Raw genomic sequence first — 19,764 nt, 5'->3', positions numbered from 1 at the left:
TTGATTTTCAATAAAATTATATGAAAAGACAAAAATACATTTAATAAACCCCACAAATTAAACAGAGATAACCTTCTCTCTCTCTCTCTTTTTTCTTTTTCACCGAAGGACTCCCTACACTCACACATATAACATAAGATAGATATATATATTGACAACTTTAAACTTTCGCCAAGTCTTAAATCGCACTAGTCTTTCGATCAGTATTTTCCGCTAGCTAGGATTAAGAAACATGCTTCTCAATGTGCTTTACTTATTTCTTTTTGGCTCTTTGTTTTAAAATTTCCCTTTCAAGATTTAATCTCACTTACGGACTTTTCACCTTTCAGCCATGTGCTCAAGCTTATTATACGAGGAAAAGATGTTGGTATCCCTGTTTTTTTTTTTTTTTTTTTTTTTTTTTGTCTTATGTGCTCTCAACTGCCATTGCATTTTTCATCCTGGAGATTTCTATGCTTGCTTTTAGTTTATACAAAACCTTCCACATATATTCAATCTAAATCATGTCAACTTATCCTTCCCCATTATAGATGAAGAGAGAGTGTCTGTGCTTGATCAGGAGGAGCACGTTAAGGGATTTATTGAAGGAATTAGTGTTATTTTTGAAACTCATGGAGTTATATATATAAGAAACTTTTACAATTTTTATATAAATTTAATGGGATAAGCGCTGTTTTGAGGAGAGTGAATAGTCAACTCGACTCCGCGCTGCAAAGGGCTTCTGTTCCTGTTTGAATTGACCCCCTTCCTTTGTGAAAATTGTTCCATATTCACCATCACAAATTCACAATGATGGGTTGATAGTTTCAGATCCCATTTCGCTTAAGTCCTTTCAATTTAAATCCCACAATCAATTTCTCTATCATCCCTTCAGTTTGAAAATACTTGTTATTTGCTATATTATGAAAAAAGAGAGAGAGAGAGAGTAGGTGATCAATCGACCTCACATTTACACACGTTTCCAATATGTTTTAATCTAATTTTATATTAATATTTCAACATAAGAGTAACCATAAATCGTATATCAAATGGTACTAAGTATAAATCATCAATCAACAAAAACATCAAAAATTTCTCACCGCCTGTTGCTTTATAATTCCACAATAAAATTATAGAATTTTCCTTTCAGTCTAATTTCAGCTTTCTTTACCCAGTTAACGAACAAATTTTTTTTATATAAATTAAAAAAAAATAATAGGCGCACGCGGAACAGGTCACCGACGTCTTAATGTTCACATTTTGTTTTACAATCTGTCCCATACCGGGCTCTCTCACTTTCACACGTGTTTTGTCTTCATGGAGTTGTTGCCTAGCTGTCCACCTTTAATATCCGAATCCAAACAGTGCACACATGCCGGTTAGCTGGCAATGTCTGAAAAACGGGCAAGTTCTGCAAGTTTGGCCTTCTCGAGAAAAGCATGCAAATGAAAATTCAGTGTGGGGAATTCGCCCCAAGCCGAAAGGCAAAAGAAGTTGCCGTATTTCACATATTAGGAAGTCATGGAAATTTATTATTATGCCGCAAACATCTTGAATGTTACATCGAGATATCCGAAGAAAAATTTAAATTACAACATCGAGCAGCCTTTCCAGCTAAATATAATTATATACCTTAATTTGCATTGTAAGTCGAAAATTGTAGTTGAATGTATGGGGCATAATTACATATCTTTTCGATCTGCCTCTGAAACCTTTTAGCATCTTTTCCGCTTAATCTGGGTTCTTCAAATCTCTCCACACACTGCCATTGTGTGTTCAAAGTTGCAAAGTTTGCTTTCAACTTCAACACGGTAGCTACAGTTAAAATGGCGTGTCAATAGCCTCGTGATCTGGGGTCCTATAGGAAAATCCTGATTCATCGCTGGACCGCCTTTTCACTACACTTGCCCTTTGTACTAACCGTACCAGTGCTTGCACAACTTCAGACATGGGAGGTCGAAACTCGGGTTCCGGCTACAAAGAATAAACAAAATTTAGATGAACATTCCTTAATAGCATAAAAGTCTCTTCTTTTTTAGTTTTACATATCTCCTCCGTTACAACTATAAGACATATTTTATTCCAAAAGCTTGATGCCTTAAAAGCTAAGCTCAATAAAGGGTTCACCTGAACACAGAGAGCAATAATGTCGGCAAAACGTGACAGAGACTTTGCAGGATACATGCCGTTCAAGGCAGGATCAACCATTTTGGCCAACGCATCTATATCATGTAGCTGCGGAGTAGCCCATCTCACAAGTGACTGCTCTGATCTTGGCCTTGAACTAAACAACAGGGAAAACAAGAATCGCAACACCACACATGTAAACCAACTTCCAGAAATGCAAACAGCATTATAACAATTCAAAGGGCGAAAATACAAAATAAAATAGTACATTGTTTACCTGTCCAGTGGCTTCCGACCAGTCAAAAGCTCTAACATAACTACTCCAAAACTGTACACATCGCTTTTTACTGTGTATATTCCGGACAAGGCAAATTCAGGAGCACTGTAACCAAATGCACCAACCATCTGTGTTGAAACCTGTCAAATGTGAAGAGAACGGAGCTTGTCAAACTAAACTATGGCAAAAAGATAAAGGAAAAGCAAGTCCCCAAAATATGAAATTGTTAGCTTGTTCCAGTTATCACCTGTCTCTCAGTGTTTGGTGTTAGAGCAGCCAAACCACAATCTGACAAGTGGGGATTGAGCTCATCATCAAGTAAAATGTTTGCCGACTTGAAATTTCTATGTACAACAGAAGGCAAGCACACTTCATGCAAGTACCTGATAGACAAAGCTGTTGTTTAGTAAGGAAATGCACCTCAAACCAACCATAGATCCTTTAGTGTAGCAGAACGAGAGAGGGAGAGGGAGAGAGAGAGAGAGAGACTTAAAATGTCATACACATGTAACATACTCTAAAGCCCGGGCAGTGCCTAGTGCCACTCGAACACGTGCATTCCAAGTCAGGTTCTTGCTGCTATCATCAGCAAAGTGCAGCATATCATGGAGGCTACCATTTCCAACATATTCATAAACCAGAAGACGCTGGCCATGCTCTGCACAATATCCAGCCAGTGTAACAATGTTTGGGTGCCTTAAGCGTGACATATTAGAAACAGCTTCCAGAAAGTTATCTTCCTCCTGTAATGACAATGCTGCATTGTCGATCTTCTTAACTGCCATGATCTAGTTCAAGCCAAACACAAAATGACTAGATCAATACCGTAATATATATGGAACATGACAGTAAGAAATCATCAAAAGACATGATGTGATGGTACTGCCAGAAGCTAAACTAAACTGTTAAATAGATATTGTAATCACATGATATATCACCAGAAATTAATAATAGGCGAGAGGTATATGTTGAAGGAAACCACCCGATTCCCACTGCAGAAGCAACTCCTGAGTGGAGATCTCAATCACTAACAAAAACTTTTGCACCCGTCTAATCATTATGGTACATGGGAAAATAATTAATTTCACACACAGTATATTGATGGTAATGACAGATGCTAACTAAACTGTTAAATAGATATCATAAACACATGAAATATCACCAGAAACTAATAATAGGCGAGAGGTGTATGTTGAAGGAAACCACCCGATTTCCACTGCAGAAGCAACTCCTGAGTGGAGATTGCAATCACAAACAAAAACTTTTGCACCCCTGTCTAATTATTATGGTCCGTGGGAAAATAATTAATTTCGCAAGCAATATATTACCTTCCCATTAGCAAACTCTGCTCTGTAAACACGACCGAGTGAACCTTCACCAATAAGAAATTCTTGACTAAAGCTATTTGTAGCTGTTTGGAGAGAAGCAACGGTATATGAAGTAGCAGTTATAGGTGACTTTATTTTCTTTAAGGATCCACTTTTTGCCACCCTCTCAATCACCAACTTTTCTGCAGGTGGAGGTGTCAGATCAGTGACAGCGGCTACACTTTTTACCCGCTGCTCATGCATCTCGGTATTCACTGCAAAAAGAAAGTAGATTCCAAAGCCAAACAGTCAGGATTGTGGCAAAAGAGCTGCAAGCTCCAATTTCTTAACAACTGCAGTTCAAAGCAACCACATGAAGCAGAAATTATAAATTTTACAGAGCAATTAATTTAGGTAGTGCAGCTAACTAAATTGCACAAATATACATCACCGATTTAAATCATACAAGAAGAAATTTGTCATGCTCAGGAAACTCTTACAAATTATTGTATACAACTCCAATAAAGAAATTATAGATATTTGAACCATACATAACTAGATATTGTAAAAAAGTATATATAGCCAAAGAATCAAACTAGAAAAAGGAAGGCAATATTTCAGGAGAGGGAAACAAAAAATAGGGAAAAGAAAACCTACTGTTATTTGTGCTGACAGGGAGACTTCCCGCAGAACTCCTTGCACCACTTACTTTTGTTCTATTCTTCCAAATGCAAAAATAAAGGGCAAGTAGCGCCAGCGCAACCAAAAACACAGCACCCAGAACTATGCCGACAATAGCTCCAGCTGACAATTCCTTGTCTGAACTGGATGACTGGCTGCCTGAAGGTGAATGTGAGCCTTGTCGATGACTTCGATTATTGTGAGATCTTCCAGAAGGAGGTGCAGTAGATGGCGGAGGTGGTGGAGCAGGACCATTGTCGAAAGAATTTCCGTCATATCTAATTTATTTTCAACAACTAAGTTAATCATGATGCTACAGCGTAAATATTTCCTAAATGTAAGAGAAAGACTAAGAGAGAGGAAATAATCAGCGCAAAAGAAACATAATTAGCAAAAGCTTACATAAATGTCCGGATTGAAATGAGTTCCCGAGGTATCCAACCACTTAAATGATTGTTTGCCACATTTCTGTTGGACGGGGGGTGAGATAAGAAAAGATGGAAAGATAATACAGTACCAACTTCAACTGTAAAATAATAACTTACAGAGTAGTCAAAGGCAATCCCGAAAAGACATTAAGAGAACCAGTCAATTGATTGTTCTGCAGATAGCTGCCGCAAATTCAGAGATCATTAGCACTCATGTAGAAATTCAAAAATATTGCAGCCACTTTTCCCCTTGAAAGAAAGGAAAACTTTACTCACAGCGAAGAAATATTGGACAATGAAATAAATGAATTCGGAAGATCTCCAGAAAAATTGTTGAAAGAGAGGTCCCTGCATCATGAAGCAAGACCAAAAAAGTGTGCAATGCATTTAGGAAAAGCGTTAAATGCAAGAAATAACCAACAGGTGCAATTTATTAAAAGAAAAAAAATTGCAGATTATCTTAGTGGGTGTTTACAAGTGAAATAAGTCAAAGCGTGCATTTTTGAGCATGAAGTACAATGCTCCATGTACAAACAGCATATCGAACCAATCTTCAATGATTTATTTTGACAGCCATAGCCTAATATGCTATCGAAATCAAGGCTGAAAAAATAATGACGACAGATTTGTATTGAAGTTAGATGTCTTACAAGGTTGCGAGGCAAGCAAGAGTACCAAAAATGTCTCCGATTGACTGGGTAAGCCAATTACGGCTAACATTCCTAAACCATGGGATTGTTCAATTAGGCAATAAGAAACATTCAAAACTGCAACTGAATGCCAACCAATTTCATATCATTCAAGAAAACCCACTTACAAATAAGAGAGTGAGACCATGCTAGCAATAGAATAAGGAAGATTCCCACTAAAGTTGTTGCTTGCAAGATTTCTGCATAACGATGCAGAAGAATCAGGGCATCAAACAAGTCCAAAACAAATTCAAAAAATAAAAATATATCAGTAACCATTAGAAACATTACAGGCTGGTAAGATTTGGTGGTAATTGATATGGGATCGTGTCATGAATGCCGTTGCCACTCAAATCACTACAAAAAGTGAATACTCAAATAAAATTAGCAACTTATTAAGTTATTAATCAATAGCAAGCAAAACCAATATCATTCCATACAGCCAATGAAGGGAAGGAAAAAGAAAAGCTCACAATTTTCTCAATGACAGAAGATCTGAAAGCAGGTATCCCATTGTTCCATTGAGTCCTAACCCAGAAACGTCACTGTTACAAAAATAACAAATAAGAATCATTAGCACATCAAAAGCTTATTAAATCACAATAGAAACTTCAAAAAATTAGAAGGCAGCGTTTTTTTTTGGTTAAAATTTATTCATACATACATGGAAACGACAGCTGATCCCTCACAAGCTACCCCTTTCCACGACTCTCCACACGGATCACCTCCATTGCCTTTCCAATTAGTTAGCACTGAAGGACTGTTTAGCGAAGTGTACAATACTTGAAGTGCTAGAACTGCAAAATAAATAAATAAAACTAACCATTTATTTTATAAGAAAAACTGTTATTCAATATGTTTTCGTCATTCTTTAAGACCCCAAGTTGATTTTTTTTCTGAAGGAAAAAAAACACACACACAAAAACAAATAAAACATTAAACAGAAAAAAAGGCTCAAACTTCATTAAACCTTAGTTTCCTACATTTAGCCGGAACTAAACAGAACATAAAAGGATTAAACTTTAAACAGAAATCTAAATGACAAATAAAACTTAACCAAAGTCAAAGCTCATTTTTTGGCTTTAGCTCATACCGATCACCATCACATAACTAAAGCGATCAATGAAACACAAAAACAAAAACAAAAAAAAAAAGAAGCAAACAAAGACTAAAAGAAAAATCCGATCAAATAATTTAAGAAAAAGTAAAAAAAAAAATCAAATACCGTCAGAAGAATCAGTAGTGCATTGAACAAGAGACAGAGTTAAGAAGATCGACAGGATCAACACGAAGGCAGCGAGCAAACGAGATGCGGAAAAGGGGAGGGGAAAAACGGCGGTGTATTGAACAGCCATTGTGGTTATGGTTCTGGTCGTTTGAGGAGTTCAGTTCAGTGTTGAGAGAGGTGAGGATCAGGCGTGGCGAAGTACATGGTAGAGTAACGTGGATTCGAAAGAGAAGAAGAAGCTGAGGTTAGGGATAGGGGGCAAGTAGAAGTTGTTGAGAGGCATTGCTGTTGGCCGTTGGTGTTAAAGAAAAAAGAGGAAAGATTCGAAGCTTGAGAGTAGTAATGAAGAGAGAGTGTTTGATTCTTGCTCATTTGCTTTGTTGTCGGCGAAAACAGGAGATTGAGGTTTTATCCTATAAAATAAATAATAAAAACATTTCGACGGAAGAAAACAAACCGTAGAATGGAAAGATTGGCCCGGAGTTGGTATAAATTGACACTTTTCAGTACTCAGCCCGGTCTTTTTCTTACTTTATCGCGATCTCCTACATTCGATTGCATTTCCTTTTCTTACACTTCGTTAACACTTTCTCCACGTCGCTACTCTATATTATGAATTTTTTCTCGTACATACATTTTATTTTTAATAATACTTGTAGTCTTGTACGTTTGATGATAAGATATTTTTAAAAAATAAATAGTAACGTAAATTAAGAGATTTCAATTTCTTTTCAACCAAAATAAACTTATCTTATAATTTCATAGATGTAAAATATTCGAGTTGTTTAATAAAAAATGTTAGTACACGATTATGTTGAATTTTGTATGAAAAAAAAATATATGAGATTTTATAGAGTGTAAAAGTATGTGTATTCTATAATATGAATATAAAATTATATCACATTGGTTAGTTATATTTTATTATATTATAATAATTAAATAATTTTATTTATTCTTAAATTCATATTTTAAAATGTGTATATATGTTATATTACGAAAGAATTATGTAGCGTATTTTGCACTATAATTATAAAATTTATTTTTTAAATCAAAATAATTTTAGTATTGCAAATAATAAATCAACAATAGGATCAATAACTTGTTTTAAAATGTGTAAAATAATTTTTCTGATTTTGAAGTTGCATGGTGAGCCTAAATTTTCTGATTGGCTAACTGAGGTGAGTTTGACCAGGACTAGGAGTGCGATTACCAGCATCCGAAACTATCGCAGCGGATCGAAACCTGCTTGGTGTAACAAAACGATTACGCGAGTATTGACATTTGACAACAACGGATTTTGGTGAAAAGTCACAGATACCCTCCCAAGTGGGTTATTATTGCGCTGATATCATTGATCCTCCGCCTTTTGTGCTGGTGCGAGGAGAAATCAAAAGGGGCGCCGTATCTGAGGCCCGGAGGCTGAAACTGAGCTCTGGGCTCTGGCAGACAGATTGGGACTAGCATTTATGGAATTTGTGAAAATGACTAAAATGTCCACTTGCGAACTGTGTGGGGACTTCAACTTTGAAACTTGACTTTTGGAAGTGAAAACAAAATGCTTTATTACAAAGTACTTGTAGAAAATTATTTTGGTTATTATAAAACACATGGCCCCAAAAAAGATATATTACCAGAAAAGGTCGTGTATTCTCACAACGTCAAAATGACTTACGCTGCCATGTCGGTTCGTCGGCCGAAAATGACATTATATGTTAATGAATTTAATACCACACACCTAATATATATATATAATATGTAATTTATGTCCCCAAAAAGAGGAATAACCTTTGGAAATAAATAAAGGAAAAATTGTTAATATCTCGTAAATAAATGTAAACTACTTATCTTCCTATTATTATTTTTATGACAATCAATAATTTTTTTGACATAAAAAATTTAAAGAAAAATTAGGATAAATGAGTTATTTGTTTGGCATTTTATCTTAAGAATACAAAATATATATTTATTATAAAAAATTAAAAATATAAAAAGTATAATAAAAATATACTTTTATTACTTTTTTTATTCACACTGGAACTTATATTTTTTTATCTTTAATATTTAAATTATTTTATTTTAATTTCTGTGTATATGATTTATTTAACGAATAATAAATATAAATAAAAGTTTATTTAAAAATAAAAACAGTACTATAAAATGACTTATTCACTATTTTAATATGAGTGAAACTCGCGGTCTCCCTAAATAAAGTGGTATCTTTTCAGCTCAACAAATTTAAGAAAGTTACATTATATTATTAGTATATAAATAAATTAAGATGACCGATGATGACCTCTCCCTTTCCATGGACGGAAAAGCTATCGTTATGCCCGTGATCTGTCTTAGATTCCTTCAACCCATATAAAAAATACAATGAACAAAATCATTGACCACGGGCCACTGCCTACTGGCGTCCATACATCTAATCGTTCACATTCACAAGAATTAAAAAAAACATTTAAATCAATTTCAATTACGTGTTATAATTATCAAAGTAAGCATATTATTGGTATCGGTTCCAATTGTAACTTATAATTATTGGAATTTTCGTTGCAAGTAGTACGTAGATACTAGATTTTCGATGATGATTTACAAAATCATTCCTCTCTATGTGCATCTTAAAAAGGAAAGGGGATATTGTAGCCATTGACGAACAACGGACATGAATTCACAGAATTGAAACAGGAGGCTGCTGATTGGGGATGATGATCGGTGAGCAAGATAAATCAGGGAACCGAGAAACTAAGAAAGATGGGACCCAATCGTACGGTGGTTGCAGCTCTCATGTCTCATCATTTGACCAGTTCTGTTAATTATTTGGTCACCAATCTATGGCGTTGGCCTACTTATCTGTCCGTTAACCATGCTTTTTAATCAGCATTAAACTCACAGTTCCACAGCCTGTGGTGACAGGCAAGAGGCAACTGTGTTTTGATCTTCTTGCTCAAAATTAAGGCCGCAATTAAACTAAATAATAACGGTGTTCTTTTTTTATTTTATTTGAATAACGGTGTTCTTGAATTCTGACTAATATAATTATATGAAGCTTTGTGCTTTCAATGGATTTTCTTGATTGTGACTCACTAGCTGAAGGATGTTTTAGATATTATTTGCAGTTTAATCAATTGGAGAATCATGGCTCAGTTGTGTGTATCAGCAGTAGTAAATGGGTTGACATGGACCAAAGTTGCGATGGTCAAAGATGTTGAAAATGAGAGGCAATTTAAAATAATGTACATGGAGACCTTCGACGTTCTCTCTTCATAAATAAATGAAAAAAAAATTGTTACATTATACTAAGAGTTCATTTAAGAGAGATTACTTTTGATTTTGAAAGATAATTACTTACCTTACTTCAGATTTTGATTACTATTGTTACATTACCTTACTTCAGATTTTGAAAAATAAGAAAATAATAACTTTTCAAAATTTAATTTTGAGAATCATTTTTATATGTAATATAATTTCATATATATCCTCCTATCTATTATAAAAATCTAAAATTATCCTTTTCAATTAGTAAATAAGATCATTAACTTTAAAGAGATTATTATTATTATTATTATTACCAATTATACTTGAGATAACAAAACAAAAACTAAAATAAACAATGTAAAATATTTATTTTGATTATCAATTATTATATACACATAATAAAAAAAATATTTCTATTCATGTTTATAAACGTGTCAAATAAAATTTATTTAATATTAGATCCAATTCAATCAGTTTTATTTTTACAATAGTTTAACAACTAGATTTACTAAATATATATAATTGTTTTTAAAACTCACATTACTTTTAAAAATAAATTTTACTAAGCATTTAGTTGATTCTTTTCCGGTTAATTATTTCTATAACATAGTTAATAATAATTATTTTAAAAGATATAGTATTACCAAATTGGGCTAACAAAGTTTCAAAAATTTTATTTGGAAAGGTTTAGCAATTAATTTGAGCATCTGATTTAGATCGAGGGAATCAAGGTTTCGAGGTTGGCCAAATTAGGAGATAAAGTGGCAAGTGTTGGTGCTGGTGCTGGTTCTAAGTTCAGGGTGGAAGTATCTAAAGCACGACGAGTACTGAGAAGTGGAGTGTTGAATCAGCAAGGATGGCGAACGAGGAAACAACGAATTTCGATGTTCAAATTTTTTACTAAGAGAGTGAAGGAGGCAAGGAATCGTCTAGTTGTCATACACCCACATTGTCTTTGTCATTTTCTTGAATTAAAAGTAATATATGCACTAAGCCAATTATTTCTGTCGACTCAGCAACTTGCTTCTCAATACCTAAAAGTTGACTGAAGAGGGGGAAAAAGAAAAAAGAAAATGTATAATGAAGTATTTGTGATCATTGAAACGGACTTGTGTGAAATCTGTGTTTATTTTAGAAATTATTATATAATTAATAGTTGTATTTAATTAATGTACATATACATGTATTAAATGGATGTAATACTTTTGATATATTATAAAATTTCTCATAACGGATTTGTAAAATAAAATAAGTATTGAAGCAAGAAATATTAAGGACTGAAAAGTTAATAAATTAATGAAATGTCATCATCTATACCACCAAAAATACACATTTAAGAGCAATCAAAACAGTAGAAATCGCATAAATGTTTATGGGAATTGCAATAATTGAAAAAGAACAACAACATTTCCATCGAAGAAATTGTCCTGTGATGTTGAAGATATAACATGGAAAAGGAGTTAGAGAAGTAAAACCAAAGAATTTGAACCGAAGCTGAACAGAAACCGTGCAGCCCAAAGACGTATGTTATTATTGTATTATGCGCATCAATCGGACATTTCTAAAAAGCCTCAAGTAGAATTAAGCAAGACTTTTGACACCCCTCAAAATTACTCATGAAACCCTCTCTTCTTCTTTTTTTTTTTTTTTAATTTTCAAGTAAATACTTATATAGATATCTCTTTTGATAAACTTTTTAGACCAACCCCACTTCACAACTTATATTTATACTTTTAAATTTAATTTAAAAAATAATTTATTTTTAAAAAAAAAGTAAACAAATTTAGAGTTATAGGGATATAAACTATGAGAAAAATAATTTAAGATTTTAGAATTTAAATGTATTTTTAGGGTGAAATTTGACGGAAAGTTTGTTAATTTTAATTTATATTTTATATATATTAAACTAGGGGTATTTCAGAAGACAAAACTCAAAAGGAACGTGTTACAGTGGAATTCAGGGGGCCGCTAAAAGCTCAGCTTTTAGGAATATTGTGTTGCTATTTAAAATTTTGTATTCGTTTCTTTAAAATAAAAAAAAAAAAATTGTTCTTTTATCTGCCAAATCTCTCGTCTTGGGCCTATTGGGCTGAGATGGACCGAGAAGATCGATTCATTTTCGGTGACCAAGGAAGCGTAACAATATCGTGACGAGGATCGAATTCAGAACCAGACACCTTCCTTGGCTTTCCTGGCGGTTCAATTCAGTTACTCAACACTTCCGCGCGAGAAAAAGCTGGAAAACGATGCGTCGTCAGCAGACAGAGACAACTGGAGAGCCACTTGCCAGTTTCTTCACTTCATTTTGAAGCATATTTAACGTTCCTATGTATAACTAATATGAACAAGAGAAGCTTAGCGGTCCTGCTGCGAGCCAGAATGAGACCTAACAATTCTACCAAACTTGCTTTCTCTCCTCTTCCTGTAACTGCTTTTACTCCGAATTTCTCCTTTTTTCTTTTAATTTTCAAATTAATCATTGTTTATTTTAATTAATTAAAACTTTGATTACGCAGAATCGATCTGGGGCACGGGCCATGCAGCCTTCTTCTGATAATGCAAACAAACCGCAGAAGTCTGATGATATTTACAGTTTATGTTTTATGTTAGTTTCGAAAGTCTCTCTCTCTGTCTTTTAAATTAATTTATCATTATCTTCCAGAGATTTTGAGCACGTGCGCGATTCAATGCACTCGGCAATATCAATGAATAAAACTGAAGTTATAGATACTGTGCTTAACGATTTCTCTGAGGTGAAATTCAAATTGTATTTAATAATTCATTAATTTTTAAGGTGTCTATATTATATATGTTTTTGTTAGCATTTACAGTGAATCTGTGATGCAGGGATATTTTAGCCTTTGTTATGAGAATCGCAGGAGATTATTACTTGTACTAGCCAAAGAGTATGATCTTAATCGAACTCAAGTTTGTGAATTGATAAAGCAATATCTTGGAGGTGAGTCTTTCCTTTGGGAAATATATTATGTATATATTTGAGCTTTTTTGTGAAATTGATTGAGTCTTTTAGAAGTTTCTAGTGCTGGGCGAGGAGGCGCAGTCAGCTGGTCATGAAGAGGATGGTGTGCTAGGTTCATTTTACCGGATTGAGCGAAACTTGAGACATGCACTTAAGCCAATGTATGAAGGTCTCTTTGAGCGACTCAATATGCATCCTGGAGGATTGAAGGTTTTAACCAGTCTTCGAGCTGATATTTTGTCTATTCTCGCGTAAGGTTATCGTCTTTATTGCATAAATAATTTTTTTGTGTTATTGAGGAAGTTGGTTTCTTGTAATTTTATGGGGTCTTAAATAATGCTATAGGAAATAAATGTAAAAAATGGTTATGAGTCTTATGACTTTGGCTTAAGTGTGGTTGCTGCTCTCTTGGATTTCAAAAATTGTTGCATTTTTAGTTTTTATAAAAAATTTCTAATTTTTATTTTATATTACTTTTTATTTTTTCAAATTATGTACCTTAATTCATCTACTGGAAAATCTTCAGAAGAAGTTAAAAGTTTCATGAAGTGCTTCTCTTGTAACATTTCAGAGAGGAGAATATTGCATCTTTGCGAGCTCTGGACTCCTATCTAAAGGAGAAACTTGGTACATGGCTGAGTCCTGCTGCATTAGAACTTCACCAGATTACATGGGATGACCCTGCTTCTTTGCTGGAGAAAATTGTGGCTTATGAAGTATTTTCCTCTTCCCGTCCGTCTATGTTCGTAGACTTTAGTTTTGGATAATAATTTTGTTTGTATATTCTAATAGTAGTCTTGTTGGGTAGGCTGTCCATCCAATCAGCAATCTTCTAGATCTAAAGAGAAGGCTGGGAGTTGGTCGTCGTTGTTTTGGGTATTTACATGCAGCAATTCCTGGTTAGTTATTCTCTCCATTGTTTGCATGGAGATAGTATTTAACTTTTGTAAATATCTTTGGATCAATTTGGTCAGTGCTTAGCAGTATAGAATCAGAGATAGATGATGCTTATTTCATTAGTAGTAAATCCAGTTTTTTTTTTAACTATCATACTAAATAGTTAGAAAGCATATTTTGGATAGCAAATTGGTATATCCACAATGGAATTGATGTATGTTGTTATTAATGGTCTGCATTTCAACTTGTGAGCTTGTAAATCTTTTTGCTTAGTGGAGACATCTGATTATCTTTGGTTGAATTTCCAGGTGAACCCCTTATTTTTATTGAAGTTGCGCTGTTGAAGAATGTGGCTCAGACAATACAAGTTCATTGTTTCTTTCATGCATCAATCTAAATCATCATTATATATATATATGTATATGGTGAAAATATATTGTTTAACATTTTTGTAATTTATGGCAGGAAGTTTTATGGGATGATCCTCCCATACCTGAATGTGAGGCAACATGTGCATTATTTTATTCTATATCTTCAACTCAGGTAAAATTAGATCTGTTCTCATTTAAGATGGACACAATCACTTATCAAATATAAAGTGTTTCTCAAATCTAGATCTTCTTGATCTTACGATTGTAAATTGCACCATTGGATTCTAAAGATTAGTTCAGTTTTAATTTATTAGTTGACATAATTGTGTTACTTGTTCCTCTCTGCATTCTTTTATATGTTGTGTGGTAATAATACCCAGAAATCCATTTTTAATATTTTGGGATACAAACTTTGGAAATTCTAACTGCGTACTTCTGAATTTTTGCAGCGTGGTTTGGCAGGGATCAATCTAGGAAAGTTTTTAATTAAACGTGTAATCACCTTGGTGAAAAGAGATATGCCACATATTTCTGTAAGTTGTTATATATGATCTTGAAGAGGCTGCTTCCCACTTTAAACAAAATACCTCTTGAGCTCTGGAATTCATTCCTTCATATATCGTGTAGTGCATTAATTGGCCTATTCCGGGGCGGGAGGGGGGAGGAACCTTGTGCTGTGAAGTTATTTTTTTGTCATGTTCCAATAGAGAGCAAGGCTCACATGACATAGAAACTTCTTGACAAGTTTCTTAGTTTTCCGTAAATAAAAGTTGAATGCACTTCAAGTTCTAGTGAAATTTAGAGGCACTAGATTTGTTATCCAAGTATTGTAGGCTGCTGCTCTCTCACATATGCATCATTTATCATACATCAATCTAAGCCTTACTTCTGCTGGTTCTGACTGGCATTTTCTTCTTATTTTTCTATAAAGACTTTTGCAACAATTAGCCCAATACCAGGATTTATCCAGTGGCTTTTATCAAAGTTGGCATCGCAATCAAAACTTGCTGAAGTAAATGACATCTCACAATCATCAGCAGATAGATCTGGTTCTGCTTTCCGAGAGAACATACTTGAACCGGAGGAGGAAAAAGCTCTAATGGATTTATCAGAGTAAGCCTTGTACAGTTAATACTTTATCATGCGTTTAAATTAGATGGTGCATACAAAGCTGTGGCAATTCTGGTGAGCTTCACAGGGTCTATTTTTCATCTTTATTTTTCTACCTGTTGTATACTTTTGGCATAAGATTGCATTTGCATCCATTATAATGTTTCTGGTTGCAGGGAGTTTGTTGCTGGTAAAAATGGCATGGAAAGAATGTTGAACTTACTTACATCAAAAAACCATGAGTGGAGCAATTCTGCCCCACTGCTTTCAATTTTAAAAACCCCTCTGTTACGATTATGCGCTAGGTATGTTTTATACCAATAATGGTAGTTTCTCAGTAAAATTCATGAATCAATTATAATGGCCACAAAACTTATAAATATGATAAAAAAATTCATAGTTTGTTAATACAGCAAAAATTTGACCAGGAATAGTCAAATTGATCTCAAGTGTACTAAATTTTACAGATGTTGGTTTTTTTTGGATTTAGGTACCTTCTACAAGAGAAAAAGAGAGGAAAGGCTCTAGATTCTGTTGCAAATTTTCACTTGCAAAATGGAGCTGTATGTCATGCCAACTTTATTTGTTGAGATCTTAAGCACATCTTTTTTAGCAGTCATGTTTTTGGGATATACCATATAATAAAATGGGTTGATGTCTTGTAAGAGATTTGATTCCCACAGGTGTGAGATATTATATATATTCCTCGTGATATGTTATTTTCATATTTTGCCAAACCAAATAAATTTTTTCATTAAGAAGTTGGCGTTAGTTTTATAAAGCAAATAGATTGGCACCGGTAGATAGCATGTTTCAAAGTTGAAAAAATCCACATTATGATAATTTTAACCTTTTCGTTTATCATTCTTCTGTGCAACAGATGATTGAAAGAATAAATTGGATGGCAGACCGATCAGAAAACGGCCTTCATCAAAGCGCAGGTATCATGGTGAACTATGCATACAGGTAATATTCCACTTAAAACCAACTCTATTTTTTGGGTATAACAAAGTGTACTGATGATCAGGGAAAGCTAAAGGACCACAGATGTTGCTTTGGAATAGAATTAGACCACTGGTCTAATGCTTTCACCCGAAAGACCTCTGTGAAATCAATTCCTAAAATTTCTTGGGACTCTTAGAAATTCTTGTGATCCTTCTAAACCTTGTTGGGGGTGGGGGAGTGGGGAGGCAGATGGTGCATGTCTGGATGACATCTGTTCATATTGGAAGTGCATGGATGTTCTCAGTTTGCTAGAAATTTCGAATCTTAACGTGATATCTATTGAATGATGAACTTCAGGCTGGAAAATATTGAAGAATATGCTCAGTCATATTTCAGCACTGGGCAGATCCATGCATCTGATGAGGTTTGTGACGTTTGTCACTATGTTGAGGTACTTTGTTGCGAAAAAAGGAAACTAAAGTCTTGACTTATGGAATTTTATTTCTTTCTTTCTTTCTTTTCTTGCAAATGCATCTCTGATGTTGTCATTGTGGTTGTTTCCAGCCTCTGTACGAACATCAGCCAGCAACAGATAAAAGAGGATAAATGTGAGGGAGGGGGGTGTGTGCGTGTGTGTGGGGCTGTGTGTGTGGGGCTGTGTGTGTGTGTCTGATGACTGAAGCATGTGAAGCAGTCCTGGGGGTGGCTGGAAACAATCTCATTTGATTAAGTATACGCTTTGTTATGGGTCCAAGATTTGATGGAGGAAATTTGGGGCGATGCTCCTCTTATGTATATTTTTGTCTTAGTAATATGAGATTTTCTAATAAAGAAATGCCTATAACAGATACACCAAGCTCGTTACATGGTAATCGGTTGGCTATATTGTACAATCATACACTGGAAAATGAAACAATATGATAAATTTTGATTCCCCTTTATTTTCTTCATCAAGGTTGTATGTGGTTATCAGAATTTCATACTCAGCGTGATTTGCTTCTGTGGTTGCAAAGCCTGTAGTTGAAGCAGAAGGCTGTGACGACGGAGGTATTCAACCATAGAACTCTTGATTGTTTGAAAATGCCAACAATGGCAGAATTATAGGCATAGAGACTTTATATACAAAAGTACACAATGACAAGACTTACATGTCGTGTATAGCATAACGGACTACTGTTTGTTGCTCTGTATAATGTAGAATTACGTTTCAGAACAAGGGAGCTCACCCTCGGACACTAAGGTAATGCTGTAGCAAAAACAGATTACTTCTCCTTTTCTACATGACTCGTTTCCAAGACATAATCTCGCATAAGTCTTGTGTTGGATTCATCGACCGTCTGCCACAAAAATAAAATAAATAAGCATGATAAGCAATCATTAGAATGAGGGAAATTACTCAACAAGAAAAGGAAATATTGACCTTAATTGCCAATCGCTTCAAGTTATCCCACTCAAAATCACGTTTACAATATGCAGATCGCACCTACAATACAGAATCATACAGAGTATTTGTTAACTAATAAACATTAACCGGTAAGATACCAGCCCAAGTAAAATTTACTAACCTCTAAGATTCGCAGAGCTTCAAATCAAGACAACATGAATACGTATAACCCAAATGTCAGTCGTATAATAGAATCAGATATCTTCAAAATTAAATCATGGTTTCAGAGTTTAATAATTCGTTACCTAAACCCTTATGCCTTGAAGATTCTCGCATCAAATCGGAGCAGAACTTGTCCCCATCGTTCAAGGGGTGTCTTTCCAAGAATTCCATTAACTCCTTATACGCCTCTGGGTTATAGCTCTGTTCTAGCAAATAAATGTTAAATAATGAAATAATAAATAATCAATGCATGCAAATTAATCGTGTGTGATGTGTGTGACATGTAATTGCAAATTAAACTCGAGCAGTTACCATTTACCCAGAGAAGTTAACATATGACAGAGGAAGTGTATGTATTGTAAGAACAATCTGGTAGGGAAAGGAAGGAGCTTAGCTATAGGAACCTGAAGCTGGGCGGTGACGATCCCAACAGCAATGTAAGTGAAGAAATTGTGGAGGTGTTTGGCTCCCTTGGCTTCTGGTGATGCCTCTCCAAATCCTGCACACATGCAAACTAAGTAATAACATAACAATTATCCGCAAACCCTCTCAGATAAGTACAGAAAGAGCGAGTTACCCACTACCCACCAGGGACATACATTTTTTGGCAATGTATAGTACCAGTGGAGCGAGAGCTCCTTTGGAGATTGCACGGCCAAGAGGCTTTGTTTCTGTTCAGTCTGAGAGAGAGAAAAGAGAGCTGAGGAAGTGGGAGGATAGAGGAAGTATCCATTGATAAAAATATTAAATGAATGAAACTGAGCTGAAAGATTATTACAGCAGAGTATGTTTGTTTGGAAACTAATAAAGGGGTGGTGACGATGATACCAACTCGAGACTTAGAGCCCAAAAATTGAAAAATATCTCCAGTTCCCACCCGAAAATATCTTCGTGACTACAAGTTTTGTTAACAATTTTGCAACTTGCGTGGAACCCCCTGCACTGTTTCTATTACAAGAAAAATCCGATGTCAAAATTTAATTCTCTTTCTTTATCAACTGATCGAGGCGAGCGCACACGTGTCTACTGAAATAACAATAATTAATCACATCACAAAATTTCACGTAAAAATTTATACGTACCACAAACTATCAAATACTAAAATCAATGAAAATTCATAATTTCAAAAGATCATCAAACCTCATTAAAAGTAATAAATTATCAGAAAGCTTTTTAATTAAGTTTCGTCTAGAATTCGACAAATTAATTTAATTTAAATAGCATAAAATTAAAATAATAATCCTTCACAAAAAAAGAGAAAATCAGGCCAAACGTAATAACCGACTCTAATTTAATTTATCAGTCTTGGACTTGGGAGTATTTTCTAAAATTTTCACCAAAAGAAACTGGCACACTCAGCCGGCCAGGTGATGCCGGGAACCCGTGTGGCCCAACCCACACGATGACGAAGACTCGGCTAGAGTTTGACGGCGAAGACTTCATTTGTTTACTCTTTGACGACGAATACTTGATGATATTTACATGCCTTCTCATATGATGCAAATGGTGAAAAGGCTTCAAAACTTGAGCGGGTCAAAGACATAGAATGACGACAAAGGTAACTATGGTTGTCTCCCTCAACATTTTAAAAGAAAAAAAAAGGGCCTAAGATGCCAAACACCATATACCAACAATTACTCTTAATTAATATATATAGTATTATGTTCTTTTCACCCTCCTCAAATGGACATTAATTATTCGTAAAGGATGATCGATACGATCCCAATAAGTTCCCTTTTCTCACCTCTCTCCATTCGGCCGATCCAGCACAAAATAAAATGGTCGTGATGATCATCATATTACCAAAGAAAACACAAATAACCCTAATAATTTTGTTTTTGTTAACCTTTCATCTGCAGCTTCTCCAAGCCCAAGGCAAGTGTA

The 19,764-nt window shown here is 34.6% G+C and overlaps 3 protein-coding genes across 8 annotated transcripts; 1 reads left to right on the top strand and 2 right to left on the bottom strand.

Annotated features, from left to right (window-relative positions):
- Positions 1-1,443: 1,443 nt before the first annotated feature.
- Positions 1,444-7,175, bottom strand: LOC18050698 (protein STRUBBELIG-RECEPTOR FAMILY 8). Of its 2 annotated transcripts, XM_006449731.2 has the most exons (16): positions 6,714-7,175; positions 6,153-6,285; positions 5,962-6,033; positions 5,780-5,845; positions 5,617-5,688; positions 5,450-5,521; positions 5,076-5,147; positions 4,917-4,982; positions 4,774-4,839; positions 4,348-4,649; positions 3,712-3,965; positions 2,900-3,171; positions 2,631-2,766; positions 2,384-2,523; positions 2,107-2,263; positions 1,444-1,953 (listed from the first exon to the last, which is right to left on the bottom strand). In XM_006449731.2, exons 1-16 carry the CDS (start codon positions 6,841-6,843, stop codon positions 1,801-1,803), a joined length of 2,163 nt encoding a protein of 720 aa, XP_006449794.1. In that variant the 5' UTR covers positions 6,844-7,175; the 3' UTR covers positions 1,444-1,800. The 2 variants fall into 2 exon arrangements, with proteins under 2 accessions (XP_006449794.1, XP_024047092.1); XM_024191324.1 differs by lacking the exon at positions 5,076-5,147.
- A 4,909-nt stretch (positions 7,176-12,084) lies between these two features.
- Positions 12,085-17,224, top strand: LOC18050697 (malonyl-CoA decarboxylase, mitochondrial). Of its 3 annotated transcripts, none has more exons than XM_024190562.1 (16): positions 12,085-12,395; positions 12,488-12,546; positions 12,634-12,724; positions 12,819-12,930; positions 13,013-13,202; positions 13,523-13,667; positions 13,760-13,850; positions 14,157-14,215; positions 14,314-14,391; positions 14,669-14,752; positions 15,151-15,332; positions 15,506-15,634; positions 15,820-15,892; positions 16,210-16,295; positions 16,632-16,698; positions 16,839-17,224. In XM_024190562.1, the coding sequence occupies exons 1-16, from the start codon at positions 12,312-12,314 to the stop codon at positions 16,878-16,880; spliced, it is 1,572 nt and encodes a 523-aa protein (XP_024046330.1). In that variant the 5' UTR covers positions 12,085-12,311; the 3' UTR covers positions 16,881-17,224. The 3 variants fall into 3 exon arrangements, with proteins under 3 accessions (XP_024046330.1, XP_024046331.1, XP_006449791.2); XM_006449728.2 differs by having other exon boundaries at positions 12,087-12,395; positions 16,632-16,725; XM_024190563.1 differs by lacking the exon at positions 15,506-15,634 and having other exon boundaries at positions 12,086-12,395; positions 16,632-16,725.
- Positions 17,215-18,768, bottom strand: LOC18050696 (chaperonin-like RBCX protein 1, chloroplastic). 3 transcript variants are annotated; one of them, XR_002907100.1, is made up of 7 exons: positions 18,469-18,651; positions 18,285-18,379; positions 17,964-18,081; positions 17,840-17,856; positions 17,695-17,757; positions 17,423-17,611; positions 17,215-17,288 (listed from the first exon to the last, which is right to left on the bottom strand). XR_002907100.1 is itself a non-coding variant. In XM_024190564.1 (7 exons), exons 2-7 carry the CDS (start codon positions 18,479-18,481, stop codon positions 17,537-17,539), a joined length of 381 nt encoding a protein of 126 aa, XP_024046332.1. In that variant the 5' UTR covers positions 18,482-18,560; positions 18,659-18,768; the 3' UTR covers positions 17,329-17,536. The 3 variants fall into 3 exon arrangements, 2 of the variants coding, with proteins under 2 accessions (XP_024046332.1, XP_006449790.1); XM_024190564.1 differs by lacking the exon at positions 17,215-17,288 and adding an exon at positions 18,659-18,768 and having other exon boundaries at positions 17,329-17,611; positions 18,469-18,560; XM_006449727.2 differs by lacking the exon at positions 17,215-17,288 and having other exon boundaries at positions 17,329-17,611.
- Positions 18,769-19,764: the final 996 nt, after the last annotated feature.

The sequence above is a fragment of the Citrus clementina genome, unplaced genomic scaffold (genome assembly GCF_000493195.1).
Source record: "Citrus clementina cultivar Clemenules unplaced genomic scaffold, Citrus_clementina_v1.0 scaffold_2, whole genome shotgun sequence".
NCBI lineage: Eukaryota > Viridiplantae > Streptophyta > Magnoliopsida > Sapindales > Rutaceae > Citrus > Citrus x clementina.
This window is presented reverse-complemented; position numbering and strand designations above follow the sequence as displayed.

Coding starts and splice junctions, on each gene's coding strand:
- LOC18050697 (XM_006449728.2), top strand. CDS start 12,312: ATGAACAAGAGAAGCTTAGCGGTCCTGCTGCGAGCCAGAATGAGACCT. Junction 12,725..12,818: donor TGCTTAACGATTTCTCTGAG/GTGAAATTCAAA, acceptor TCTGTGATGCAG/GGATATTTTAGCCTTTGTTA. Junction 15,333..15,505: donor GCTCTAATGGATTTATCAGA/GTAAGCCTTGTA, acceptor TTCTGGTTGCAG/GGAGTTTGTTGCTGGTAAAA.
- LOC18050698 (XM_006449731.2), bottom strand. CDS start 6,843: ATGGCTGTTCAATACACCGCCGTTTTTCCCCTCCCCTTTTCCGCATCT. Junction 2,524..2,630: donor CACCAAACACTGAGAGACAG/GTGATAACTGGA, acceptor CACATTTGACAG/GTTTCAACACAGATGGTTGG. Junction 2,264..2,383: donor GGTCGGAAGCCACTGGACAG/GTAAACAATGTA, acceptor CCTGTTGTTTAG/TTCAAGGCCAAGATCAGAGC.
- LOC18050696 (XM_006449727.2), bottom strand. CDS start 18,613: ATGGATACTTCCTCTATCCTCCCACTTCCTCAGCTCTCTTTTCTCTCT. Junction 18,082..18,284: donor TCGTCACCGCCCAGCTTCAG/GTTCCTATAGCT, acceptor TTGCTAGAACAG/AGCTATAACCCAGAGGCGTA. Junction 17,612..17,694: donor TGAAGCGATTGGCAATTAAG/GTCAATATTTCC, acceptor TTTTTGTGGCAG/ACGGTCGATGAATCCAACAC.